The sequence below is a fragment of the Takifugu flavidus genome, chromosome 3, assembly GCF_003711565.1.
Source record: "Takifugu flavidus isolate HTHZ2018 chromosome 3, ASM371156v2, whole genome shotgun sequence".
NCBI classification, from domain to species: Eukaryota; Metazoa; Chordata; class Actinopteri; order Tetraodontiformes; family Tetraodontidae; genus Takifugu; species Takifugu flavidus.
Window position 1 is genome coordinate 1,331,430 of NC_079522.1, and position 25,770 is coordinate 1,357,199.

The 25,770-nt window shown below is 47.4% G+C and overlaps 6 protein-coding genes across 8 annotated transcripts; 2 read left to right on the forward strand and 4 right to left on the reverse strand.

Moving 5' to 3' along the window:
• Nucleotides 1–1,051: 1,051 nt before the first annotated feature.
• On the forward strand, nt 1,052–5,330 carry LOC130522839 (eukaryotic translation initiation factor 5A-1). The gene is made up of 6 exons (XM_057027604.1): nt 1,052–1,402; nt 2,650–2,822; nt 3,189–3,293; nt 3,537–3,668; nt 3,752–3,824; nt 4,690–5,330. The coding sequence occupies exons 2-5, from the start codon at nt 2,655–2,657 to the stop codon at nt 3,812–3,814; spliced, it is 468 nt and encodes a 155-aa protein (XP_056883584.1). The 5' UTR covers nt 1,052–1,402; nt 2,650–2,654; the 3' UTR covers nt 3,815–3,824; nt 4,690–5,330.
• On the reverse strand, nt 5,329–7,996 carry gps2 (G protein pathway suppressor 2). Its single transcript, XM_057027594.1, has 11 exons — nt 7,812–7,996; nt 7,325–7,442; nt 7,134–7,243; nt 6,953–7,065; nt 6,808–6,887; nt 6,654–6,733; nt 6,383–6,554; nt 6,176–6,259; nt 6,022–6,098; nt 5,847–5,942; nt 5,329–5,757 (listed from the first exon to the last, which is right to left on the reverse strand). Exons 2-11 carry the CDS (start codon nt 7,416–7,418, stop codon nt 5,665–5,667), a joined length of 999 nt encoding a protein of 332 aa, XP_056883574.1. The 5' UTR covers nt 7,419–7,442; nt 7,812–7,996; the 3' UTR covers nt 5,329–5,664.
• Nucleotides 7,997–8,430: 434 nt separating this feature from the next.
• On the reverse strand, nt 8,431–10,663 carry gabarapa (GABA(A) receptor-associated protein a). The gene is made up of 4 exons (XM_057027605.1): nt 10,377–10,663; nt 9,565–9,643; nt 9,351–9,469; nt 8,431–9,273 (listed from the first exon to the last, which is right to left on the reverse strand). The coding sequence occupies exons 1-4, from the start codon at nt 10,464–10,466 to the stop codon at nt 9,193–9,195; spliced, it is 369 nt and encodes a 122-aa protein (XP_056883585.1). The 5' UTR covers nt 10,467–10,663; the 3' UTR covers nt 8,431–9,192.
• A 967-nt stretch (nt 10,664–11,630) lies between these two features.
• Nucleotides 11,631–17,568, reverse strand: ctdnep1a (CTD nuclear envelope phosphatase 1a). 3 transcript variants are annotated; one of them, XM_057027602.1, is made up of 9 exons: nt 17,383–17,568; nt 16,841–17,112; nt 15,013–15,079; nt 13,920–14,038; nt 13,749–13,820; nt 13,535–13,651; nt 13,343–13,454; nt 12,870–12,954; nt 11,631–12,770 (listed from the first exon to the last, which is right to left on the reverse strand). In XM_057027602.1, exons 2-9 carry the CDS (start codon nt 16,943–16,945, stop codon nt 12,710–12,712), a joined length of 738 nt encoding a protein of 245 aa, XP_056883582.1. In that variant the 5' UTR covers nt 16,946–17,112; nt 17,383–17,568; the 3' UTR covers nt 11,631–12,709. The 3 variants fall into 3 exon arrangements, with proteins under 3 accessions (XP_056883582.1, XP_056883580.1, XP_056883583.1); XM_057027600.1 differs by having other exon boundaries at nt 16,841–17,568; XM_057027603.1 differs by lacking the exon at nt 15,013–15,079 and having other exon boundaries at nt 16,841–17,568.
• A 515-nt stretch (nt 17,569–18,083) lies between these two features.
• On the reverse strand, nt 18,084–20,202 carry elp5 (elongator acetyltransferase complex subunit 5). The gene is made up of 8 exons (XM_057027599.1): nt 19,918–20,202; nt 19,752–19,812; nt 19,580–19,660; nt 19,178–19,386; nt 18,899–19,074; nt 18,726–18,821; nt 18,531–18,631; nt 18,084–18,446 (listed from the first exon to the last, which is right to left on the reverse strand). Exons 1-8 carry the CDS (start codon nt 19,973–19,975, stop codon nt 18,338–18,340), a joined length of 891 nt encoding a protein of 296 aa, XP_056883579.1. The 5' UTR covers nt 19,976–20,202; the 3' UTR covers nt 18,084–18,337.
• A 172-nt stretch (nt 20,203–20,374) lies between these two features.
• On the forward strand, nt 20,375–24,457 carry phf23b (PHD finger protein 23b). The gene is made up of 5 exons (XM_057027596.1): nt 20,375–20,902; nt 22,115–22,146; nt 22,243–22,335; nt 22,419–23,031; nt 23,117–24,457. The coding sequence occupies exons 1-5, from the start codon at nt 20,875–20,877 to the stop codon at nt 23,308–23,310; spliced, it is 960 nt and encodes a 319-aa protein (XP_056883576.1). The 5' UTR covers nt 20,375–20,874; the 3' UTR covers nt 23,311–24,457.
• The last annotated feature ends 1,313 nt before the right edge of the window (nt 24,458–25,770 follow it).

A 25,770-nucleotide genomic window follows, 5' to 3' on the forward strand; every position in this document is an offset into this window, starting at 1 on the left:
AGGTCAGAAGTCATATGAAAATATTTCCTGTAAACCGCTAAGAATAATTTATGAACTATGTTGAAATTAATCATATATTTTAGCTACAGTAGCTAGTGTGTTCAGAGGAAAAGCGAAGCGTCTATTCCATATATTTAACTGTATTTTTAACTACTGTCCTGGAGACATGAGGTCATCGGACTCCAGTTGCAGGAATAAATTTAGCACGTCTCAGTGCCAACTTCAACCGAACCTGATCAGATCTCCAAACTTTAACTGATCAGCAGGCAGAAGGCAGAAGCTTGATAATGGAAGAAAAGGAAGCTGATAATGGAACAAGTGTGCAAAATTTCTTTGTCCGGGTTCCATGTGAATTCATCCCTTACGGTTGCTATGGAAGCCTGTCAACATGTGTCAACTGTGGGCAGGACGAGGCGTGGTGCACGGCTCAAAATAAGAGCTGCGTGGAGCGGAGGAGCAGAGAAGTGCCGTCCCCGCTGTGGGAGAATGAAAAGCCGCGCATGCGCACGACGGACCCGTCTGTCAGGGTTCGCTTCATGGGCATTCATAAAAAAATCACAGCGCGTGAAGCTGGGCGCGAGCAGAAGGGAAATGATATAAAACATTCCTTTCAAAATAAAAGTATGGCGGCGTGATTATGATGGGTTTTTGATTTATGCAAAAGTTATCAGAATTCATTTTAAATTCATATCATGCAAATAATATGGCTCAAGTCAAAATTTCTTAACCTTAAACACATTTTTGTTAACCTACTGAATACAGAAATCGCAAACTGTAACATTTCAACATTAGAGTGCAAAGAAAATACTGAAAATACTGAAAATTGTGTGTTTCCACTAAACATGAACTGGCTGGGAGGTTAATGTGAACAGCACATCCGACAAAGGTGCGGATCGTTAAGGTGAGTTGAAACAAGGATGATTCCAGGAGGTTCTGAAATATCAAGAGATTAAAAGTTGACTTTAATAGTCGCTGGTTTCAAAAATGATTTTATTGTGACAGCTCCAAAGGAAAACGACAAAGATAATCAATCATGTCGTGGAGCTTGAATGGGGGGGGGAAGGCGGAGAATCCCATCACACAGACGTAGCTCGGCCTGTGGTTCTGCTCGGCCCGGTGGTTCCCGTCAGCAGTCGTGGATCTCTGCAGGAGCTCAACCGCGACCTGGCTCTCAGATTAGAAGCAGGCGAGAGGCGAGCGGTCGGAAATGAGAGCGGAATAGAGCCCTCAGCCGACCCATCAGTTCAAGGGGGGAGAGAATAAAAGGGACGACATCAGCAACAAGGAGGCATAACGGTAACAGACGAACCGTTAGCGCGGAATCGGGGAGCCAAGAAGGGGGAGGAAACCACCGGCGAGAGGCTGCTGCATTTCTACCCAGAGGAGAGACGCCACCGGGAGGGTAGGTTTCTTTTCCGGGCTTCCAGCAGGTGTGTTTGTCCGAGCGGTCAACGTGTCTCCATGTCCGATTGAAGCCTTTTTTTTACGGTAAAATTCGCCCCCCCACAGCGGATCCACAACTACCGCAAACTCTCGGCAGCATCCTCCATCCTCCCCAAATCTGCTCCGAGTCAGTCGGGTACCGCTTCTGTCATCGTCCCCTCCCCTCACCACCACCACCGTCAGCCCGCAGACAGCTGCCGGAGCCGCCGCCGCCATCAGCTTAGTCATTACCGGGAGCGAGCGGGCCGGACCCGCTTCACAGACACACGGGTGCCCCCCCGGGGCCAAAGTCTGAAGGGTCCGCAACGGGCCTGAGGGTGACACCTGCCGACCTTGTGGTGGTGGTGGTGGGGGGGGTTGTTTTTGTTGTTCATGACGGATTTAAAGCCCCGTCACTCGGGCCTCAGCATCCTCAGCGGGCCGCGGTCCTAGGCCGCAACTAGCTTAGCCCAGAAACGGCACAAATACGCCGTTTTATCGCTCCGGAGGCTGGTTTCTACCACCTGCCGGGCACGTTGACGCTCCGCGGTGGGCGCCCCTGTCCGGCGTTTGATTAGCGGGACGTGAGTGCGGATTAGCGGCCCGGATTTGATTCTGTTGACCGACCTAATCGGACGACAACACGCACCTTTATCACGAATAAGTCGTGTTTAAAACGTTGGCCGTTGGCCGTTAGACTCTACTCGGGGCATGCTGAAGATCAGAAACCCCCCTGCTGAATAAAAGTTCTTCTGGACGATGGGGGCCCGTTTTAAATCGGCAACTTGAGCTGCAGGTTAGCGCGGAATTCCCGATTTAACCTACAATTCGAAACCCCCCTCGCAGTTCTGGGTGCAGGGGCAGGTCCGGGTTTGGTTCTGCCAACAGGTGCCATGTTTCTGTTGCTTAATTTAGCACCGCCGTGGTGCGTTCACGGCCTTGAGTCGTCGAGTGCAACTTCCTGCCGATATTTACATCCAGGCTATTGGGAGGTTCTGGGCTTCACAAGGTAGTTTCTGTGGTCCAGAATGGGAGGACATCTCTGTAGATGCCAGCAGTGGTTAAATGTTGTAACAATACAGAGTTGTTCAGCAGTATTATAGCTGGTAAATAAATAAATCCTTGGTGAGAGGTGCGATTGAGCTGGGATAATGTCACTGTCCCTCAGTTAGTCAGTGTTGCTGAAGCACAATCGTGCACGTTTTTGTTTTGTTGGCGTCTTCCCAGCAAACATGGCAGATACAGACCTGGACTTCCAGACAGGCGATGCCGGGGCATCCTCCACCTACCCCATGCAGTGCTCTGCCCTGCGTAAGAACGGCTTCGTGCTGCTGAAAGGGCGACCCTGCAAGATCGTCGAGATGTCCACCTCCAAGACGGGCAAGCACGGCCACGCCAAGGTGGGTAAAGCAGACGGTTCGGTTCCGGGTGCTGTTTGGAGGCTGGTTCGCAGTTCCTCAGTGTCTAAAATCAAAGAGCTTTGTCAGCTATGTAATTATTTTTTACAGATGCAATCAGGTTATTAATTTGTCGATAGAAGCGGTTTGAACAGCACTTTTCTAGATGTCTCTGACTTTTCCCATCGTCCCTCCCTGAATGACTGACTAGTCAAGATCGTCCCTCTTTGATTTGATTTGATTTGATTTGGATCTGAGTAGATAAACTTGAAACCAGCGACTGTTGTGTGGTTCCGTGTGGCTCCTCTTGCTGTTACAATCAACAAAAACGTCTTAAACGTTTGTAAATCATCCCTTTTTTCTGCGTAGGTGCACTTGGTTGGCATCGACATCTTCTCCGGGAAGAAGTATGAAGATATCTGCCCTTCAACCCACAACATGGATGTCCCCAACATCAAGAGGATGGACTACCAGGTGAGACCGCGCTCCTGGCTCCCACTTGTTCCTCTTTAAATGTGGCAGAAAAACCCGGCCTTTGTATTGCAAATGTTGGAAGTATGAAGTTTGGTTTGTTATCGAGACCCGAGGGGATCAGAGGTCACAGCTATGGGGGTCAGTGATAGAGATCTCATGCTAATGATGATCGTTAGCTAAATCGTGAACTCCTGACAGCTCATTTCTGAAGGCGCAATGTGACCATCTCACCTCCTCTTGTAGCTGATCGGAATCCAAGATGGCTACCTGTCCCTCCTCGATGACAACGGCGAGGTGAGGGAGGATCTGAAGATCCCTGACGGAGACCTGGGCAAAGAGATAGAGAACAAAAACGAAGCCGGGGAGGAGATTCTGGTCAGTGCCCGCTCAGATAAACCGAACCGCGTCGGAACACAGCAGATCTCGAACTAACCCAAACCCGCCTGGCGCTCTTTCAGATCACCGTTCTAAACGCAATGAACGAGGAAGCTGCGATCAGTGTCAAAACTTTGGGTAAATGAGCCACTGCAGGTAAATACAGCGCCGCGGCTGTGCCGACACCCCCGCAGCATGTGTCCCGTCACTGAGCGCCCCCCCAGCGATGCCATGCACACCACACGCACACTTTATTAATCAGCATCGGGCCCCCCGGGGTGGGACGGCATCGCCACCCCACAGGATCCATGGATTTTAGATTTTTACCTTCGGTATCGGAAAACAAAGGAAACAGAGTTGCCATTTTCTGTAGCGCTATTGTCAGCACGTATTGCAGCACTATAACATAAATGGAGGCTTGTTGTATTTTTGAGCACTGTTTACTTTTGATCTGCCTGTAGTTGTTGTTGTTGTTGTGTGTGAGACCGTTTCTGTCCTTCTTTCATTTTCGCACTGGAGAGCTTTAAGGGGAGTTTGACGCCGGCTGGACAAGAAAACGGAACCGCAAATGTAAAGGGCCAAATTTAACATGACTGCCCCACGCTGTGTAATAACTTTATGTGATTTTTGATTAAATAAATACTTGAATGGGATTATTGTCACACGAAGACAAGCGACCGGACATCGAGAGATTACTGTAATACAAAGTGTTTTATATTGTTGGCCTGGTTTTGCTTGATCAGCAATGGCTCTGATGGGTCCCGACAGTAGCCTGAACATGTAACAGCCCTCTTTAGAGTTTTATTCTTGGTAAAACTGGACATTACTGAAAGTTAGCCTAGCAAGCTCGTTAGCGCAGTTTGCGTTGCACATTTATGGGCTGCACGGGTCAGAACGGTGGGTCGTTGAATGCTGTCCACTCCTGATGCGTCTCGTTTTTATTCTTCCCCTCTTGAGCACCGGCCTCCTTCTGACTTTTCTTTCCTTTCTTTCTCTTCGTACTTTTGAAATTGTGTTTCAGGGTCAAACGGGATGCACTGGACCTGGGGACGAGGAGGGGATATTGCCTGGTCAATGCTTTTCTCCCTCTTTTCTTCATTTTTCTCATCTTGGGTTTTCATACTCGCTCCCCAACTCCATTTATTGGTCCTCCTTTGGGTTCTATTAGGAAAAGCACTAAAACAATTGAAAGTATCAAATGCTAAATAAATGTGTATGTGGACACCTGGTGGACACGCAGGTGTGAAAGTCTGAGTAGGCCTACAAATATTCTGCAGCTTCCTACTGTTATGGGAAAGAACGGTCATCGAACCACAACTGTTTTGTTCTTTTATATGTTCCCGTATTATGAAGGGCTTCAACTCGAGATCTGCATTTTTCTGTTGACATTAAAATTGCCTAAATCCTGTCCATTAAACAAAGGTTACCAACACGACGCTCCGCTCGGTCTGTTTGTCTTCAAAGAACATCCTGAGTTGTTAAAGTCCTTCCTCCATCCCATTCCTTTCGAAAGTTCTTTGCGAGGCCCCTCGGAGGGTCTCCAGGCAGGCTCTCTGGCAGTCCGCTTCAGGAGGCACGTTGTTCCGGTTTGGTACCTCTACTTCTCACATCGAGTCCAAACTGTGCAGAATGTCTCCAAAATAAAGACGACACAAAACTGTTGGATGTAGCGTTTGTGGTTTTATTCGAGGAACAAAGCTCGGACAGTGGCGGCGATGCTGCAGATTTAAAAACACCGAAGTCTCGTGAATGATTTAGGATTTTGTCAGGGTTTGACTGAGCGGAAACTTATGGCGTCTTTGTACAAGTTATTTACACAGTAGCGGAGCTAAAATAACGTGACAAACTGTCTGTTTAGGCAAATGAACGTGGAACTGCAGCCTTCCGTAATACAGTAAAACCTTTACAGGAAATAAAATCCAGACGGTCACCCAGAAGGTTTCCTCAGAACCGAGTGAAGCTGAAAAATCCCATGGGCAGTGAAGGCGACTGCGAGTTACTTGCTGTGGGGATAGAACCTCTGACTGGTCTGGCTGTGGGCGAGGAAGCCGTGACGTGGAGCGCCCTGGGGAGAGCTCTGGAACGGGGACTGGGAGAGGGAAAACACCACCGTTAAGCTCGAGGTTTCAACGCTTCTCCTGAAGACGAAAAACTCTGAGCTGTGTTTCGGCGAGTCACCTTTGCAGTCGGTATCTGGACCGCCATGGAAGGGGTGGGCAGCAGGCCAGAAGCAGAGGGATGGATAGCAGGAGGGGGCATCGGCCTTAAAGCACCCTGTCGAACAATAACAACCAATCTGACGTCCTGAAACGTGAACGTTAAGATCGTATAGTTGTCCTAAAGTCTGTCTTACTGCGTCAGTAAAGCCTGACTGCTGGTTGGCATGTTCCAGCTGCTTCTGGAGGGGAATCCCTGCTCCAGGAATGAATCCTTCGTGCAAAATAGGGAAGAACACGATCGTGTGACACGGAGCGGCCATGAGGATGATAAAAATGAGGTTAACTTACCCGGCTGGGATGTGAAGTGACCGTGCACGGGGTAGCCTGGCTGCTGATGGGGGAGGTACTGCATGGCCTGAAATGCAGATGCACCTGGTGGACAATAAAATCCAATTAGCTTCCCGAGCGGTTCAGCCTGGGGCAGCATTTCTGTCTAAAGCACACAAACGTCATTGTGAGAGGCCATCAAAATATACACGCACAAATGACTCTTACCTCTGATCTGAGAGCTGCTTGCAAAGCTAACAGGCACAGAGGGTCCAGGAGCATAGGTGGAGGGGTGCTGAGCCTGAGCTACACCATAGGACTCATGGACCGCCTGGCCTCCGCTGAACTGTCCGTGATCTGCTGACGCTGAACTGAACCCAGGCGTCTGGTAGTGACGCGCCTGAATGACAATTTTGATACCTTCAATCAACCGTGTCTGATCCTACACGCCACTTTTCGAATGCATTTAATCACAATTCACACTCCTCACGTTACTCACGGGAATTACTGCAGCTGGGAACAGCTGTTTGCTACGTTCTCCGAGCAGAGCACCGGGGCGGCTGTGGCTCACTGGGCTGCCTGAGAGAGCGAATGACATGGCTCACGTTCGCAGCGGTCGAAAACGGCGAGCGGAAGATTGGTGAGAAAAGTACCTTGAATGCTGAGCAGGTGCTGGCCAGCATGCATGGGCAGGCTGGAAGCGTAACTCGCCGACGTCAGCGTCGTAATATCGCTGGAAAAGACAAAAGAAATTGAAGCTGGTGCCACAGCGGTGGAGCCGAGTGATCTCCGGAGTACCTCTGCTCCTTTCTGCGCCGCTTCTCTTCTTCGTGAAGCACTTTCTTAAGCTGTAAAAACAGCTGATGCTTCTCCTCCTGCAGCCCCTGGAGTTTTTCACCCATTTTCATCACCTGGACATTAACAGTCAGCGATCCAATTGCAGCACACATGCCGACGGCTTTAGATTCAACATTGGCACCTGTTCTTTGGTTTCCTCTAAAGACATTCTCTCCTCGATTTCTTTTGTCCTCTTTCTTTCTTCCTCCTCTTTCATCTTCTGCTCCATCATTTTGTCCACTTCTTCCTCTTCTAAAAATGGAATCACATCGCGGTTCTTCAGCACAGGGACACAATAATCCATAAAGCATTTCTATGCATTCTACTCAGCACCTTGTCTCTTGCGCTCCCGCTCCCTCATGATGTGCTTGTGAAGGGCTCTGGCCATCGCGTTGGACAGCTTAGGTCTCTCCAACAGGGCGGGCATGGTGACAGGCAGCGGAGGGGCCAGCTGGCGAGGTTTCATAGATCAAAACAGCTATTAGAAGGTGATTCGAAGTAGCTACAATATCGTAAATAGCTTCATTACACATGAGTATCACATGGGGGTAATAAATGGGTGTAAAGGCCTTGTTGCTATTTGGCTAGTAGCTAACCTAGCTCTATTTGGTTACTCTTAAGGACTGCTCTATTTGTAAATCCAGGCGTCGCTGATGCAATATGTTCCGTTTATACCACTGCGTGTAAATATTCAAACCTCTGGTGGCCGTTATAGCTCTAAACCTACGGGAAGGCAAAAGTTTAATCGAGTTAGCTAGCCGCTTAGCGCTTGCTGGAGCATTTTGAATCTTTTTAATGATGAAAGTGCAGGAAATCTTACTTTTGATGCTGTATGGGTCGTAAAAAGAGAACTTAAATGCCTTTCGAGTTAACAACGTTGTAGAAGGCTCGATATATAATCAAAGGCTAGCCGACCAAATCCCAAAACTTGGGTGGAAAAGTATAAACAGACCCGAGACGTCTTTTTGGTCTGGACTAGAACAGTGAGCTTCCGGTGCTGACATCCGCCCTGTCCTGCGTTAACACTGCATTGTGGGAAATGGAGTTGTTTTTTTCTGCTGGTGGGGCCCTGAAACGTAAACTCGTTATCCTATTTGCTCAAGCAGCGTATTTATACTTTGAGGGTTTCTTATCGGACGCAACACAACAGTCAACAGAAAACGCCATCTTGCGTCAAAGAGATTTTACTGTCGTTTTTCCTACATTAAAACAACATAAAATTAAATGTTTCTTGGCTACATAACACTGGCCTGAAGTATTTGTTGAGAGATATGAGGGTAATTTGTATGTTGAACAGATGGCAAATATTTAATGCAGGTTGCTATAAATCTATATTGCCATTTGACTACATCCAAATAAAACAGTTTTAATACTAACAGCAGTTTCATATATCCCGGGGCAAACATGACTGTATGAATTCAATAAAGACAACAAAAACGTGTTTTCTTCACATTTTTATCATGTACGGTCATGAGCAGAGAGAAAGAGTAATGCAGCTGTATAGAGTTCAAATCTTTTTTTTTAAAAAAGAAAAAACTTAAAAAAGGAGAAAATTGCACTCAGCTTTACAATACCTTTAGAAATCAAGCCATCTAGAATCAACAATAACAATAATCATAGTAGCAATTAACATATCTTTACCACTGAAAGCAGACGATGGTTTAGTCTGAATTCTATTACACTCCTTCGTTAGGTCAGAGGTGTGGCAGCTGACGGGAGGATGGGATCGATTTACTTAACTTTGCTTCGGGAAAATTAAGCAGTTCCCCAGAATTCCAATGGAAAACATCTTTAAATGATTTCTTTTCTGCTTTGACCGCAACACACTTTTGTTCTCCTGCAGGCCAAGAAGACAAATATGGACGCTTCAGTGTTAAGAAGCATCAGAAATTGATGTATTTGGAAGGCTCTTCCCAAAGGTCTGGCCATAACTATACCCTCCTGTCAAAGAGGAAGTTATTTTTAGTATTTTCCTTAAATTATGATTATATATTACGCTAGTCCAATAACTGGCCGCAACTCAAGCTGCTAGTGAAAGATAGAGGGGAGAAAAATACAATTCAGACTGCAGATTCTTTTTGAAAAAATGGATATGAGAGGGAAGTGAAAGTGCATTTGACATATTTACTCTGGGAACTAAGCTGCTGAGCTTGATTTAATATTTAAATGAATGAACTTTAGAGGTCTCCAAAAAGATGGGATCAGATTTCCCTTTGGCTGCTCCCGTAAACGCTCTCATCACTGTAGGCGATGTAGAGGAAAAAGTCCTCTTCGTGGTGCTCCTGAGAAAGACAGAAATGCATTAGTGTGATTTCTAACAGCGAGCAGGGTGTCTGGGGAAAACCGACAGCGCGGGTACCTGGTACAACAGTCCCATGGTGGCTGAGGTGGGTGGAATGACGTTGTTTACAAAGAAGAAGAGAGCATCCTCAGCCCGTAAGTGGATTCTTTTTCGGATGAGGAAGTAAAACTGGCCCACTGATGATCAGATATTACAGTTATTTCTGTCGCATCGCAAATAAAACGCGTCCTTTTTTAATGGAATAGAACCGAGCTTTTAAAACTGCGCTTACCTGTCAGATCAGAGGGGACAAGGTATTTCTTCTTGTCAAGATCTCCTATTCTGGCTTTGGGAGCTTTTTCCACAATTACCTGAAAACACAGAGAAAAAGAGAAGTGAGCAAAATACAAAGAAGTTGAATTCAAAAGGGGGATTTTAGATGGCACTGAAATGAGAAATATTCTAAATCTACCATCACCTGTGCTTTTCATCAGAAATGTAAAATCCGAAGGTTGCATTCTTGAGAAATAACTGTCTGATATCAGTAGATTAAGATATGAGAGGCCTTGTGCAAAATAAAATGCGGCTCAAATTCAGGAGATTCATGTCAAGAAAGCTCTCCTCGATGGAGCTCGTTTCGGCCTTTTAGGACCAAAATTTAGTGGAAATAATCTGAGAGCCACTTTGGCGTAAACAAGTGTCCTGTTCTGTTTGCACAACTATTCCAGGCTGCGCTGCTACCAACATCCACGTTCCTAATATAAGCCCCTTTTATCCACTCCTACTTCTTTCGCTGATATTTCTGATTGATTAGTGTAGTACAGGATAAAACACTCGATATGTATTAGCTTAGCATAAATTAATACCCGGAAGGATTAGAAGAAGCTAGCGCTAGCTGGCCTGTTCTCTGCGCCCGACAGCATTTTTGTTAACCTCTAATGTTAGCCTTCTCAGCCGACTAGACCACCATGTAAGATTTGAGGGAAATAACTGATGACTGATATCGCACGATTACAACTCTTCACGACCTCTTAAACGTCGTTTCTGTTCGCCAGTTAAATGCCACCCATATACCGAGTCACCATGCTAATGTTGGCTACTTACTGGGACCCTGTCCGGATACTTCTTTCTTATTTTCTCTCCCTCTGATCGCCTTTTCTCGAAGGGGTGCTCTTCTTTGTACTGGAATTTCATCGTTAGAGAGAGATGACGGACACCAAGTCGGTCACTCCGGGTAGCTGTGCGATGATGGACTTTGCTCAAGAAAGGGCTCAAGTCGCTGACACACACGACACAAACAAACGATGCTAACTAGCCGCTAGCGCTCTACAGCTGTTTTCCTAGTGCGAATGCAGCGGAGTGATACAATAACATTGTGACGTAGTGTCGAGGCAAAATCGCACGGCAGGTTTTGTTCTGTTAATTTCAGCCTTTCACTAAAACTGGCACCTTTCTTTATAAACCGGTGGCTCTCGGCTAGGACGTATCTGCGCGGTTCCAATTCTTTCTGGTATTTTTCTTAGGGGGACTATTTTATTTTGATCAACCAACGCGCGCTGAGACGTAGAGCAGTGAGACGGCAGCTGTCCTTGTCATATGACCGGGGCCCATCAGCAGAAAGCGGCTGCAGAGGGCAAAACGCCTCAAAAACACAAATTATGAATTCTATTGCCTTCATTTAGCCCGTGTGGGGCGGCTGCATATGTAGGGAGAAGAAAGGCTGTCCGTAAACCATGGATATGTGTTTTCACAGGTAAAATAAGTCAGGAATAACAATTAAACCTACTCGCAATTCCGCTCAAATGTCGAGGGACAAATGGCATACCTGCAAATAAAAGAGCAATGTAATAGCTGTCTCATGCTCGTCCATCACCGAATTGTTCATTTCCAGCCTGGAGATCGCCTTTTACTTGTGTTTACTTTCAGTAAATCCACTGTTGAGTGGATTATTTAGTCATGACAGATATCGTCTCTCTTCCATGTCTCCGTCATATTTTTAATGTCTCACCTTGAACATTACCTGCAGACCTTTGCAGATGCGCCTCTTCACCAAAAGTTTTCCATTATCACTGTCTTTTGCTGATCCGGTTTTTTTGCCATTTGTAAATTCCCGCAGTTTCATAACGTTCTCGTCAAACAAAAAAAAATTCCAGACTCTTTATCCGCTTTAGACCACATCGGACATTGCGTCTTTTTACCCTCATATATACAGTAACAGTATTTAATATAAATTTTCTTTGCTCAACCGTCTGAACCGCGTCATGGTGCAGTTCCGCATCGCACCGCAGGGCGGCAGCAGTGTCGCCTCAGTGAAAACTGCAGAACGTATTCAATCGAGTGAAAAAAGGTGGCCAAGTGTCTGGTTGATACTGACACGTGTTTTATTAATAACACAGACCTGGACAGAGCCAATAAGAAGCTGCTGTGAGCCTTGACGAGACCGACATTGTTCAGAAGGCATTTAAAGATGGAGGGCCGAGCAGTCGGATCCGTACAGAAAGAGGGGAAAGACTGCAAACTTTAATCAAATAGAAAACCAACTGCAAAAAAACAAAACAAAAACAGAAGGTAGAAAAAATTGCAATAAAGTGCAACTCCCATCAGATGAAATCAGGATGGCATCACATGGCGAATGCGGGGTCTGCAGTCTGTCATAATAGAGGAAGAATCGGTCGGGAAAAGGAGGCGTGACGCTCCAAATATCTTAACAAGTCGTCCTTTTTCTTCTATTCAGTCATCTCTCTGTTAGTCTTGAGGGGAACTTTGAGGAAATAATGATGGATAAACAAATACGGGCTTTTTGACCATGCCCATGGGTGGGATGATGTCAGCAAAGTTACGCAATTTCCAAAGATCCATTCTTATTCAGGTGGAAAAAGACATACCTTGGGAAATAACTGAATCAGTTTGGGTAGGCTCATTTTTCTTTTTTAAAAAAAGATCTATTTTCTCCTCAGCTGCTCTGACCTTAAAATGATTCTACTTAAGCACGATGTATTTTGCCTTGATGAAGACAAAATAAAAATGTAAAATTGTCTCTTGCTTCTCTGCTGATCCTCCTCCAATTGTCAAAAAAAAGAGAAAAGTTTAAAAAGGGACCTTAAGATACTCGCGTACACATACGCACACAGTCAGTATCAGGAGCGATAAGGCAGAGAGGCTCCATTTTGTTTTTCTGGGGGGGGGGGAAAAGAGAAAGAATCAAGAAAAAAAAAAAAAACAGCGGCCCCCCTCCCTCCTCATGAGCTTCTGGGTTTCCGTGATCCCAAAATTGTTCATCCCGTGTGAGGGGGTCACCCCAACCCTCAATCCTTCTCGGGAAGGCTCCCAGGAGGGCTGGTGGGTCGTCTGCGCGGGAACGGAGGGGCGGGATGGAAGCCGGGGGCGGCGAGGAAGAGGCTGAAGAACAAGCCACGCCCCTCTCGCGGATCAGCTGATCACCAGAGCCGGTGCTGGTGGAGGTTTCGACTAAGGACGGAGCGCACGTCGGCAGTAAACCTGGGACGACAAAAGACGTTGAGCTGAACAACGTAGCCACGTTGACCACCTGCAGGCGGCAGCGGAACAGGAAGTGGTTCAGGGGGTTTGGGTTCCTACCTCAGTGCATCCAGCATAGGCAGCAAGTTAAGAAGTGCTGTGTCACTGGGGTCGCTGAACCAGGACTTGATGGGTATTGCATTGTCTGGAGGGGAGGGCACAAACACACACATGAGAAAGTTTTTTAATTACAGTCTTTAGAAGAAGCCATGGATGGTTAACGTTGTGTAGCTGCGTTACAATAGAAGCTTTGTAGCAAAAATAAGTCATTTGTCCTCTCTTGACCTCGTCTCTGCCACGTGTGTGACTTATTTGTCCGACAAGGGCGTCAAAATGCCAGTAAAATGTGTAAAAACAAAGCCCATAATTGACACCTTTAGTGGTTTTCCATCAGGATCCTCAGCAACGTGGGCAGAACTGACAACCTGAGCTAATCTCTGCTCTAAATGACGTCGTCACGATCTTAAAACACAAGAACCGACCCAGAAACGGGCGAACGCCCTGGATCCAGTCGGTGATGCTTTCAAACGTACCTGGATGGCTGCGATAAGCTCCAGGCGAGTTGTCCAGAATGACGATGCTGGACATGTCGTTGTGTACTACAGACAGGTCTTTTATATAACTACCTAGATCCAACGTACAGTGCTGCGAAGAGACACCGAACAGAAAGTGAGGAGGGTGTGAGCGGACCTTTGGACCCGTTTAAATCCACCCGAGGGCGTTACCTGTCTGTAGTATCTACGTTTTAGGATGTTCCTGTTGTTGTCCAGCTTGTCCGCCACCGCCGAGCCGTAGATCTCCATACTGGCTGTGAAAACCACCAGCTCGTACCACTGGCTCACCTGCAGCGACACACACACACACACACACGAGGCGTGGAGCGGGTAAACGGCGCCGCCGGGCTCAAACACATCGGTGTGAGCACAGATTCACACTCACCACTTCTAGAAAGAAGTCCACGTGCGGCCTTTTATGGACAAAGAATCTTACTGGATGCTTGTCGATGACGACCTGCACGAAGAAGACGACGTCACAACAGACGTAGAGACCTTTAGCTCAAATGTGTGTGTGACCAGCGGGGGGGAAGGGGGGGGGGGGGGGGGGTCATACTTTGAGGATGAAGTCTGGCGGCGTGCCCGGTCTCACTGTGGGTCTTAAGACCCCGTCGTGGTGAGAGTGGATCAACGTCTCGTCCAGGTCTAAAACCAGAATCTTCCTCTTTACTCCATCTAAAGTTTGGGTCACATTCAAACACGAGAGACCCGGGTGAGACGCGTTAATGCGGACAAAAGGGCGCCAGAACCGGGCCGGGCAGAAACAGGAAGTTCAAATGTGAAGATTTTGTGTTTTCAGGTCGCGCACGGACGCATTCCGGCCGACAGCTCGGTGATCTAACAGCAAACAGAGCAGGCCGCCGATCAACGACGCGGCAGATCATCAAAACCGCCGATGATGGCGCCCCAGGAGGCGGGGCCAGCGGCCCAGGCTCAGCTGCGAGTCAACTGGAACTGAAAAAGGAATCTTTTTCAAGTCAAGAGTGTCACCCACACATGGAGCGGAACACACAACGGGGCACGCGCCGCTGTTCAAGCATTAACCCATAAACACCCCGTGGAGGAGCGAGGACCGGTCAAAATGTCCTCACAGCGCAGGTAAAAATCAAGCGTTACCTCATCGGCTCCGCGGTCACACTCTAAACGCGTCCACGTGCACATTTATTGTGGACTGCCGGAATGACTCGTGACAAATGCCTTAATGCCAAGTCATCACACGGCCGTTATTACCGACCGGTGCTGCACAACTGTTTCCCATCAAAAAAGGCGGAAGAAAAGGCAACGTTCATCACATCTGTTTATCTGATGCGAGCTGGTCCGCAGCGCGTTCGTGCCCAAGGGATTTTCTTCATCGCTGTGCAGAGGCTGGCTTTGCTCACGTTCTAAATCACTCCTGACGGCTCCACAATTGTCTCACAAGAGCAGAAACCAGATAATATCATGAAGGATTCACAACCCTCAGCTTCCACGCGCCTCCTGGAGACGATGTTTAGGCTTTAAACCCATCAGACCGGTTCAGGTTAATTTACACACTACAAATATAGAGCTATTAAGGCGTCACAAGGCAAAAAACAAACAAAAGAAAGCAAACGGCAGCGAGGTGGAAGAGCGGAATCTGCTCCTGGAACCGTTGGGTTTCATCTACTTACTCAGTCTGTTTCTGGAGATGGAGGACAGGGGCAGCGTGTCGTAGCGCACCGTCTGATACTGGATTATCTGCAAATAAAGACGGCAAAAGAAAGAAATGAAACCATTTTCCCGGAGGATCCGTGTGCTCCTCACGTATCAATCACTTCAAGTGTGTGCGCACGTGGAGTCAATCAGAGTGGGTTTTATCATCTGACCCCCTGCTGAGCTCATGGCAGCTTTAAGGTACAGGTGTCCTTTTTTATTTATTAAGGTTTCACGACTCAGCAGGAGGCCAGTGAAGTGACGCCTCATGACGCTCACTCTTCTGCTTCCTCAGACTGCTCTTCAGTCCCGCTCTGGCCCGGGGGCTCTGCTCCCCCCCCCCAGGACTATTTATATTCCTTCAGCTGTCGGTGGGTGTCAGAGGAGCGCGGGCCCAGCACAGAAAAGGAGACTTGCAGGGTGACTTTCCAGAGAGCGTCCTGCCCGTTACCAAAGCTCTGGACAGGACCTCCTCCCCAGTCACCACCCACTGAGACCTGAGTGACATATGGAAGCAGGGACTGCTGGGAAGCGTCGGGGGGGGGGGGGGCTGACCCTTCCATCAGCTCTCTGGACAACAGACTTGCAAACACCAATGGAACTTTTACCAATAATTGTCTTGGGCAACACCGAAGCCTGAAGAGCAGCTCACAAAGGTTAATAGCTTTGCCTTGAACCCCCCCGCGGGACATTAGCAGAGCCGCGACGCTGCCATGTTGACAGCCAGAGTAGTAAACAAGCTGGATGCAATCCACCGACAGTGCAGGATGCTCGGGATTAAGTCCTCGTCACATAATTCATAATCCAATTCAGCAATGATGGGAAACATGGAGGCTTCCCTCATTAACGCGTTGTATATTTAACTGCCTCCTCCCAGAGCGCGCTCAAGGGTTTCCGTGGAATTAACCGGCATGCTTTACCTGGCCGGCCGGCCGTCGCCCCGCGCGCCAACCGCGACGCTGTCGCAACGCACCGGAGAAAAGTAAAACAAGTGCGAAGGAAACAAGCAGACGGACGGAGGGAGGGAGGGAGAGAACAGAGCGCTCTCTGTGCTGACATAATCCCTCTCACTTCAGTCATAATGCTGCCTGGACGGCTCGTTCCCAGAGCCTGCGAGCGTTCCCGCCGCACAGTGAACCGTAGTCGAACGGGATGATTACAACTTCCAGGGCGCTCCTCCAGGCATTGTTGGATGATAGGGTGGCACAGGCAAAGTCCACTCATATCACACTGAATACAGGCGTCTGCAAAGACCTTTGACACCTGCGTGCGCCTAAAGTGAAGGTGGGCTGCAGGTTGGCGTTGTGGGTTGTTGCGATTAAGCATTTGGATGTGGAAGGATTTTAAAACAGCAACAAGCATCTGTTTAACTTGGAAAGTTATGGTCAGATCGCGCCATTACCAAGTGTTTGGCTGGCAAAAATGTCCCCCTGCACTGATTTTGTCCAGGGGTAAAGAAAATTCCCCATTTAAACCAATTCGGGGATGCATTTTTGTTTAAAGAATGCAACCAAATACAACTCTTGTACTCCAAACTGCGCTTATGTAACGTGTGAGGATAATACTGGCGGATTTACAGCAACATTAAGAAACAAATCTGATGAAACGACACACAACAGAAAGACTTGTTAAAGGCGAAAACACTGCATGGAATTAGAGAAACGCACCACAGGTGAGGCAGACAGGTGAGCCAAAAACTAGCCAAACATCAATGAGGAGAATTAGTTTACACCCGCAATGATCGCTGATGGGTCGATTTGTCACAGAAGCACAAGGGTCGTGTTCAAAATTCAAACTCATTCTCACCGTTCGGAGGTGCTTTCTGAGGATGTACATAATGAAGCCCCATATTCTCGACGTTACGCCGAGAAACGTGCGGATCCCCAGCAAACACTGTCGGGTCTTCAGCATGTCGACGAGCACGCAAAGACCCCTCACAACGGAGCCCACTTCACCTCCCGACCGGTAGCACGATGTTGCCCGGAGTCTTCGTCGCGATTCCTGGGGGAAACTTGCTCAGACGTCGGCCGGCAAAATCCGCCTGTAGCCGCAGCAGCCAAACTAGCGATTCAAATTAACTGGAGGCCAAGCAAACGTGTGAGTACCTCGCTCTGCACACTTGTGGCACAGCTAATCTTAAACAACGTGCAGTTTCATTTTAACAATGTCAGGCGAACGCAGACGTGGCCCAAAGACAGCTGCTACACGCCGACTGCCGCTCCGTGGACCTTAGCACGCAGCTCGTTGACAAGCTAGCACGGGAGCTAGCCGACTACCGCTAGCTCGTAGCCGACAAGCTATGTTAGCTCGAAAGGGTGACCACCTTGACCGTAGGACGAAAAAAATACCCCAAAACGGCCGCGGGAAGGCCGATAGACGAGCGGCACTTCAACGCGACTCCACGCCACAGCGTCCGACGAGCGGCAGCTCTGGAAAAGTCCCTCAAAGTTTCGCCGGCCCACTTCCAATCAGTTTGTAGTCCAGTTGAAATCCGGAATGAAGCTGCGAGCCGCCATCGCCGCGCTGCCGTCACTTCCGCGAGGGATTCTGCGGTTGCGCGCAGCACGTCCACGTGGAAGAAAATAAACAGACGGGGACGAGCAAAATTTGGAAAGAAAATCTGCGAATTGAGAGGATTTGCGAGTCTGCGCCTCTGTCTGGTTGAGGTTACACATAGAAAACGTCTTTCTGATGGTGCTGCTTCAAAATGGCGCGATAGGTGCCATAAAATAAGCTCAAACATTAACTTGTGAGTTATCTTTTATTGCTGGCGCCCATCATCTAAATCCAGAAGCAATCTGTGACCCGGCTGTTAAAAAGTAATGCAATTCACACAATGACCCTGGAAATATATGAATTAAATGGTCAGAAAATGCAGCAGAGCTCAGAAAAAGGGCCCAACCTAAACTATCGGTGTTTTTAGTAGGTTTACTTTATGTCAATGTGTGTGTGTGTGCTGGATTATTGTATTTATTTTCCCATATTTTTAAGTAAATGACTGTTCTCATCTGAATTTACCTCTCTAAATGAAGCTCAAAGAAAAAAAGCATTAAAATATAAACCTTTAATATTATTTTAACATACAGAGAACATGACCACAACAATGGATGATTCAACTGCTTCCAGGGACGATTGAAAATATCATTTGGTTCATATTGGAATTTTAGAATGTTTAATCAATACCAAATGTTTGGCCAGAAAATTGTATCATATTCAACCTCTGTAAACGTGGCAAATCTATTATTACTCAATAGAAACAAGTGATGGACATCAGGCGGTTCTAGTTGGATTTATGTCTAATTATTAGACGTCCAGGTCATCGTCGGGGTCTTCCTCGTCATAGTCGTCGTTAGCATCCGGCTCGTACACAATTTGTCCTGAACCTGGGCCTGAGCAGAGCAGGGCTGTCTTCCTGTAAAACAAAGGGGGCGGTTTTTGTAGGTCCGTTAATAAAAAACCCGTGTGAAAAGTCTGAAACATGTGGAAACGTTTGTACTTCTCTTTGCTGAACATAAAGGGAAGTGCGAGTTTCTCCTTTGCTTCCCGTTCTGAATCAGACAGTCGGAGGTTGAAGGTCAAGTTGGCCGCCGGGTCCATCTGCGGGAAAGTGAAAAGCCACAGCGGCACATTCAGCCTGGCCACATTTGGCTTCAGCGTGTTGTGGGAATATATATGATGTGTAACACGGCACCTCCTGCTCCCCAGGCTCAGCATGTTTGGGCCTGGCTTGGTTGGCTCTGCACTGTAACGCAACTGTAAAATCCTCTTGGATGCTGAAAACTTCCTCCTGGGAACAAAAACCTTTTAGCACCCTCTGCCACGACAGGGAGAGTGACCCCCCCCCTCCCCTATGGAAATACCTACATCTTGGATAACCTTCCCTGATTTTAACCGCTTTGTAATCTTGGCCACTGCTTCATCTGCCTTCGTACCTGGTGAAACGGTGATGACACAAGTGGCCAAGTGGCCTACACTTCCCACAGTGCCCCGCTGGTGCATGTCTGTGTGGAGCAGACCGACAACAGCTCTCGCAGCTCCCCCTAATGAAAACACACAAGAAGACAATGAACCAGGGAAAAGACTGCATTCCAGTTCCCCAAACTAGAAAATACAACTTATTCGCAACATAGCATCCGGCACCACCTTTCCGAAGTTGATGAAGAGTCCTGCAGACAGTTGGGCATTTGACGTGTCTCAGAACCCACGACAGAGAATCGATCACCAGCGTCGTCGGCTTGGAATGTGGCGTCCTCATCAGACGGGTAAGTTCTTCAGCACAGAACCGGTGAACCGTGAAAGGCGTGTTATCGTTCCAGCCAAGCGGGTCGGCGTACGCGTTGTGGAAGTGGAGTCTGGTCCGAAAAAAGAGAGTCACGTTAAGTGCTACTGGTTTGCACTGATTTGACTGGTCGTTCACTATCAGAATCAGATTAAACATTAATCTCAAATGGAATGTTCCAATAAAAGATACTCTGATGGTGAAAATGTGGGTCATCATGCCTGATTCTTTAATGTATAGTTAGATTTTCTTTTTTTTACAGTTACCTCTGATTATGTGTTATTTTTAACCCATCCTTCAGTTCTTCTTCGCTGACTTCAAATCCGAGGACATGGACTTCTTCTTCCCTACATTTACAATAAAAATAAAATACTGTGTAACATGTGTTTTAACTAGGGAGTCGCTGGGTTATCTTTATTAATATTTTTATTTAAATACCTGTGAAGTGCCGAGTTAATCAAACTCTTCAGGAGACGTCGACCGGAATAGCTAGCACAATCTGTCAAAGCAAGATAAGAACGATGTGACTTTTCTGTCCGCTTCAGTTTTACACGATTACAATTACGATTAATTAATCACGATTAAGACATTTTAGAAAATGTACCTTGTATTATGAGAAAACCGCCAGAATCAACGCCTTGTTGTAATAATTCAGTCAACATGGTCCCATGTAGCGTTAGCCCGTTAGCATAAATAATAAGTCGTTGAAAAGCGACTATACAGCATCAAAACCCTCAAGAAATTGCTTTTACTTTTCCATCGAAAGTATAACGGAATCTGTCAGCCTTCAGAATATTTGGAACACAGCAAGCTTCAACTCCAAAAAAGGTTTCACTGCCCAGTCGAGAGTGCTGCTTTAGATAGCATATTTGGGCTCTTTCACTTTAAACTGCATTTCCCAGAGGGCACGTCGCCTCCCTCGCAATCAGCCCTGGGAAACGTTGTGCGTTGACGTTTTCGAACGACCACTGAGCAGGGTAAACCACAGGCCCTTCGAACTACGTTACCCAGAATGCAGCGGGCGACACTTTGCGCTGCAGCCTCAAGAGGTTTCTGCCGCGCACCGAGACGACAGTGCGGAATAAAGTCAGAACTGGAGTGGTTTTGTCTGCATTCATCGAGGAAACGCAAAACTTCATCGAACTTCTCGAAGCAAACTTAATTTCACTGCTACGTGCGTCGATCGAAGGCATTGGAAGGACTTCAGCTGCATCGTCGGATCGACTGTTATATAAATGCAGTGGTGAACAAGTGGAGTTTAGTGCTGGACGTTGAGCGGTACAGGAATTTTTATTTTGTCCGGCTATGTGGCGACGGATTCGAGGATGTTCACCTTAATGGACCGGATCCTTGGCGAGTAAACTTGGGAAACTTTGATCCGAGGCGAACTGGTCCGCCAGAAGAGTCTTTTAGGTCCTTCTCGCCGTCGGCTTGAGACTGTTGAGTTACCCGGCGGTACGGTGCAGCCACGCCGGGGAAGGCACAGCGCGACGGCCGCTACTCCGGCTAGCTCGCCTGCTGCTTCTCTTACTCGCATCGAGGCCTTGTTGGTGAGGCGACAATGCTTGACATAATGTCTGAGCACCAAGGTGAGTTGAACCATCATTAGTCGTGAACTATTAAACGATCCGTGCGTGATGCTAATCGGTTCACCCTTGTAATCTGTTGGCCGTGTTGTGCGGACATTTAAGATGGCTAACAGCGCAAGTTGTGTCGAACGCAAACGTTGCGTTTGGGTGCACGTCCTGCCTTCATCCATTGTTTATCTCCGCCAGTTTCGCCGTCTAAACAAGAAATTGAGGTTAAATTGATAGAATTCCTCAGATCCGTCAACGCAATCCCGCATTTATGCAGCGAAGTCCTCTTGCTGATTAGTTAACGCGCCCATCGAACTTGCGCTTTAAAATGTAGCTAGTGGGTGGATAGCCAACATCTAAGAGGAGATATACAGCTCACTGAAAATGTTAAATCAACTCACAACAGCTGCTCGCAATATTAACCCCAAGCTAGAGTTTGGTGTCGACAAAACGATCGATTAAACATTACACCAACCGAGCTGTAGCCAAAAACCTCCCACTTCCATTTTAAGAAAGCTAGCGTGTTTTAGCTAACTGGTCGAGCGATCGATTGCTCGCACCAAGATTTGTCAATCGAATCCCAAGAAATGACCGCTTTAAACGAAATGCATTAAATGTATTTGACAATGTGCAGCTGGTTCTGATCGATTCCCGGGTATTATTGTCTCGGACGACGTGTTGCATTAGCTTCTTTTAAACGTCGGCTAGCACTAGCCGCTAGCACACCGAGAGTCGCGTTATTGACCGTTATTGTTTTAAAGTTTGGCTGGAAATGAGCAGACCTCTGCTGTCAACAGTTTATAATAAAACCAGCCGTTTTTTTTTATTTTACAGAGACTCTAAATTGAAAGTTCCCCGCGGTCTGTTTTGAAATATCCAAACTTTGGCTGCAGTCGATCACCCCAAAATGCGAAGGGGGAAAAAAAGTAGCATCATTTGCGCTTGTACGCAGTAAACTTGGGCTGGCAAAAGACGTCTGACTTGGTAATCCCCCTTTTAATTGGTTATTACTGGGTCGCTGATAAATTTAACCGCGTTGTATAAACGGTGTTTGTGCATGATCTCATCGCTAATAGCCTTAGTTAAGCTGCATTAGCAAGCTAATGCTATCGTTTGTCCACATGTGTCTCATTGCTCGGGCAATAATGTGGTTGCTATTTCTGCACAATTACGTTTAATCCAACAAAATGTCTTCCTTACAATTGTTCTTTTATCCTCCCCTAGATTCATTATTGGCGTGCAAAACGGAGCCTCTGGTGAGTACTTTTAGCTTTGTATTCCAGCTTTGAATCCTTTCAGTAATTTTCTTTGCAGAATGTTTAGATTTTACGCTGACATACATGTTGCTGCAGCCCCCAGAGAGGAAAAAGAGGACTGTGGAGGACTTCAACAAATTCTGCAGCTTTGTCCTGGCATATGCTGGTTACATCCCAAGTCCGAAAGAGGTAAACCACTGGAGGTATTGTCATTATGGTGAAGTGTTTTTTGTTTTTGTTTTACTGCAATGCTGATTCTTTGTGTTTTCCAGGAAAGTTCCTGGTCCCCGACATCGTCTAGCTCTGCGCACAGTTCAGGGTTGTCAGCTGACGTAGGTGGAGGTGGGGGCACCAGCTCTACGGGCAATGTTTGGGCAGATGGGAGCTCAGACATTCACACCATCCACACGTTTGTCCGGAAAGCCCGAGCGAACAAGGGCAAAAGCATTCGCCGCATGCACTCCGATAGCACTTTGCTGGACAAGATGCGCCTTAAAGACTCCTTGTACGAGAGCCCGGCTGGCACGAAGGCGGAGCGCAAGAAGGACAAAAAGCTGAAAAAGCTGTCGCTGGGTTCCGCCATATCGGCGGCGGACAGCGGCAGCAGCGAGAGCGAGAAAAGGGCTCGTATCAAACGCAGCAAAAACTCCAAACAGCCCAAAGCTAAGAAACTCAAAAGCTCCGCTCAGAGCGAGACGGACTCCGAGAGCCGGCACGGGGAGGTGCGACCCATCAGAGAGGAGCTGGCGATGCACAGGACCTCGGGCGGCGGCGGCCCGCCGACCCTGGGGAAGTCGCCGCAGGAGGAGTCCATCAGGGACGCGGAGATGAGCTCCAGCGAGGGGGAGACCTGGATCGCCGACGAAGACATCATGGTGGAGTCGGGTACGTCTGGCGCTGCTGCGTTTCACGCAACGGCCGATGTCATCTGCCTCATCTCACGTCGCTTCTCTTTCTTTTCGCAACGCAGGAGACGACTCGTGGGACTTGATCACCTGCTACTGCGGGAAGCCGTTCGCCGGGCGGCCGATGATCGAGTGCAACCAGTGCGGCATCTGGGTGCACCTGTCCTGCGCCAAGATCAAGAAGTCCAACGTTCCGGACGTCTTTTACTGCCACAAGTGCAGGGACATGCGGCGGTCGGGGAATAAAAAGGACCCCTAGAACTGCCCGCCCCTCCCTCCTAACACTCGTTTTCTCTGATGCCTACAGCCAAAACAGCCTGCAACAACGCCCGGACGGCAACTCTGTCGCCACTTTGTAGGATTTCTTTCCGACAATCAGAACCATTTATTTCCTTTCTCCCTCTTTTGTTTCGTCTTGTGTGGAGAACCGGAGAGGCGGCCTCGTTGACACTGGAGCGTTGACAATTAACTCGTTAATTGGCCGCCTTGTCGAACCGGTGCCGACGTGCACGCTATTTCCTCGTCTCTTGTCTGCTCATGTTGCGTTTTGTCTCATAAATTATTGACTGTATTGACAAATCGGCTCATTGTGACCGTTGAAAACCAGTTTCCGGGGGACGTTTTACAGATTTCGATGTGACGCTCGGCGAGCCCGTATCGAGCGGCAGCGTTTATTTTTATTTGTTTTGGTAACTTTTATTTCTTTGGGCGCTCCCGCTCCCCCAGACTCTTTAAATTGGTACAATCCGCCAACGTTCGGTCTCCGACGTTGCTGCAAATGAAGATTGCACAGACTTTTCTTTCAGTTGTGCACTTTTCGATCCCCTCAGAGTAAAATTTCTACCACGCGTTGGGGTATTCTGTGTCGGGCTACAACTGAATTAGACCGTACTTGGCGTGTAGCTGTGTACATTTAGCGCTTACTGTTTCTCAGTGTCTGCATCAAATTCGTTGCTTTCTTTTTAACGTTAAGTCGCGATGGGGGGGTTGCCGCTGGCTCCGAGGCTTGTTGACGAATGGTTGTAAAATATCGACTTCTGTTTTCATGTAATCGTTTATTTCTTAACTTTCTGAGAGGTGGGATAAGAAGCGCATCAGGATGGACACGAATGTCTCACAGGTGTGATGTAAAGAATATAAGCCTATGCCACATAGATTGAGACTTTTTCATTCATTTGTTCGGTTTTATTGCATTTTTTTTTTTGTATCGTTTCTTTGTTCGGAGTGCGTGGTAAGTCTCCCGTAGCGGTTGCGCTCTGTGCTTCAGTTCTGTGTACATATCCTGTTCTTTGAAAACTGTACATATTTGAAAGTGAAGAGAGAAAAATACCCAAGCGAAATCTATATTTTCTGCAGTCTGATATTGTTTAATTGTAGCTTGAAAAATAAAAGTCTTTGGGAACACGTGGGATGGTTTTATTCGTCGTATTTTAACCCAAACGCGCACTTTTACAGCATCTTAGCGCACACAGAAGTGATTGTCGTGTTTATCTTCGGCCGCCAGAGGGCGACAGTCAACAAGCGTCGCACATGTATAATGATGAATAAATAGATATTAAAATAACGTATTTAAACGAATAAAATATAAGATTTGTGTTTATTTCCTGTAGTCTTCCCAGTGGCGATCAGGTTCATCCTGAAAGGAAGAAAATAAATCATTACTTTTCGTTAAAACATCGGATTTTTTGTTAAGCATCAAATGTTTTATTTCTGGGTGTAAATAATATAAAGTCCAATGTCGTCATTTTGAATAACAATGATACAAAAAGGAATCGGAACTCTGCGCCCGGATCGTCCTAAATCGTGGATCACGACACTCACTTGGCGGCTTCGGGACCTGGACATCAGGAAACCTCCGATGGAGTCCAGAGGAGCCAGTTTCCTCCTGGAAGTACGCAGAAAATTAAGCTCGATCCCAAACTCCACATTTCTATCAGTAACCTTAGATGTAATAAGTTCCAGGAGGCGCTCGAACCTCTTTTGGTTTTTTTTCCGAGGGTTCTGGACGGACACAGGCTGAGGCGGACGCGCGTCCACCGCCAGAACCGAACCCTGGGAGAGGCCAGCCTGGACCGAGCCAGCATCCCGGCGGGGGGAGAGGTCCTGGTCCTGCCAGTCGATTTCCTGAGGAGAGATCAGGACCACGTTTAAGTTCTAAAATTCTTTCCTTAAAAAAAACCCTTAAATTATAAAGGGACATTTTTGGTATTTTCATTATATCCTAAATCCCGTTTCAAAGTTTGGATGCTGCAACATGAGTAACATCCGATTGCTTTATTTTTCCACAATTCTGGTAGTTTGGGATATTCAAGATGATCAAAAATGTTCAGAAAAATAGACTCTTAACAATAATTAGATCAGGGCAACACAACTGGCAACAATAACCTGGAAAATTTACATTCTTTGAAATGTTTTTGTGCCAAAAGTTCTAGTCGAAAACCAAAGGGGGGTCAGACGTGTCCCAAACTGACAGTTTCTCTTACCCTCTCGTTTCTGTCAGGCAACACGGCGCTGCAGGTCCGGTCCAGCAGCAGCTGGAGGAGCAGGACAGGTAGGACACAGCTGGATCGAAGCATCTGGACGGAGAGCGAGTCGGAGACAGGAAGTCAGAGCAGGAACCCTCAGATCTGCTGCTGTTCGGTCTGAGTCCCAGCTGTGGCGTGTTGGTATTTGTAGGCCTGTGGACAGGGTGGGTTTATATGGAGGGGCTGTTCGGGCT

Excerpts from the sequence above, each read along its gene's own strand:
- LOC130522839 (XM_057027604.1), top strand. The coding sequence starts at position 2,655 with ATGGCAGATACAGACCTGGACTTCCAGACAGGCGATGCCGGGGCATCC. Across the intron at positions 3,294-3,536 it reads TCAAGAGGATGGACTACCAG|CTGATCGGAATCCAAGATGG; the intron begins GTGAGACCGCGC and ends CTCCTCTTGTAG. Across the intron at positions 3,669-3,751 it reads AAGCCGGGGAGGAGATTCTG|ATCACCGTTCTAAACGCAAT; the intron begins GTCAGTGCCCGC and ends GCGCTCTTTCAG.
- gps2 (XM_057027594.1), bottom strand. The coding sequence starts at position 7,418 with ATGCCCGCCCTGTTGGAGAGACCTAAGCTGTCCAACGCGATGGCCAGA. Across the intron at positions 6,555-6,653 it reads TCCCAGCTGCAGTAATTCCC|GCGCGTCACTACCAGACGCC; the intron begins GTGAGTAACGTG and ends ATTGTCATTCAG. Across the intron at positions 6,260-6,382 it reads AAGCAGCTCTCAGATCAGAG|GTGCATCTGCATTTCAGGCC; the intron begins GTAAGAGTCATT and ends ATTGTCCACCAG.
- gabarapa (XM_057027605.1), bottom strand. The coding sequence starts at position 10,466 with ATGAAATTCCAGTACAAAGAAGAGCACCCCTTCGAGAAAAGGCGATCA. Across the intron at positions 9,470-9,564 it reads TGTCCCCTCTGATCTGACAG|TGGGCCAGTTTTACTTCCTC; the intron begins GTAAGCGCAGTT and ends TCTGATCATCAG. Across the intron at positions 9,274-9,350 it reads CCATGGGACTGTTGTACCAG|GAGCACCACGAAGAGGACTT; the intron begins GTACCCGCGCTG and ends TGTCTTTCTCAG.
- ctdnep1a (XM_057027602.1), bottom strand. The coding sequence starts at position 16,945 with ATGCTGAAGACCCGACAGTGTTTGCTGGGGATCCGCACGTTTCTCGGC. Across the intron at positions 14,039-15,012 it reads CATCTCCAGAAACAGACTGA|ATGGAGTAAAGAGGAAGATT; the intron begins GTAAGTAGATGA and ends CCCAAACTTTAG. Across the intron at positions 13,821-13,919 it reads CGCCAGACTTCATCCTCAAA|GTCGTCATCGACAAGCATCC; the intron begins GTATGACCCCCC and ends TTCTTCGTGCAG.
- elp5 (XM_057027599.1), bottom strand. The coding sequence starts at position 19,975 with ATGTTGACTGAATTATTACAACAAGGCGTTGATTCTGGCGGTTTTCTC. Across the intron at positions 19,813-19,917 it reads CGGTTTTCTCATAATACAAG|ATTGTGCTAGCTATTCCGGT; the intron begins GTACATTTTCTA and ends TTGCTTTGACAG. Across the intron at positions 18,447-18,530 it reads TTTATGTTCAGCAAAGAGAA|GAAGACAGCCCTGCTCTGCT; the intron begins GTACAAACGTTT and ends TTTGTTTTACAG.
- phf23b (XM_057027596.1), top strand. The coding sequence starts at position 20,875 with ATGCTTGACATAATGTCTGAGCACCAAG. Across the intron at positions 20,903-22,114 it reads CATAATGTCTGAGCACCAAG|ATTCATTATTGGCGTGCAAA; the intron begins GTGAGTTGAACC and ends ATCCTCCCCTAG. Across the intron at positions 23,032-23,116 it reads AGACATCATGGTGGAGTCGG|GAGACGACTCGTGGGACTTG; the intron begins GTACGTCTGGCG and ends TTCGCAACGCAG.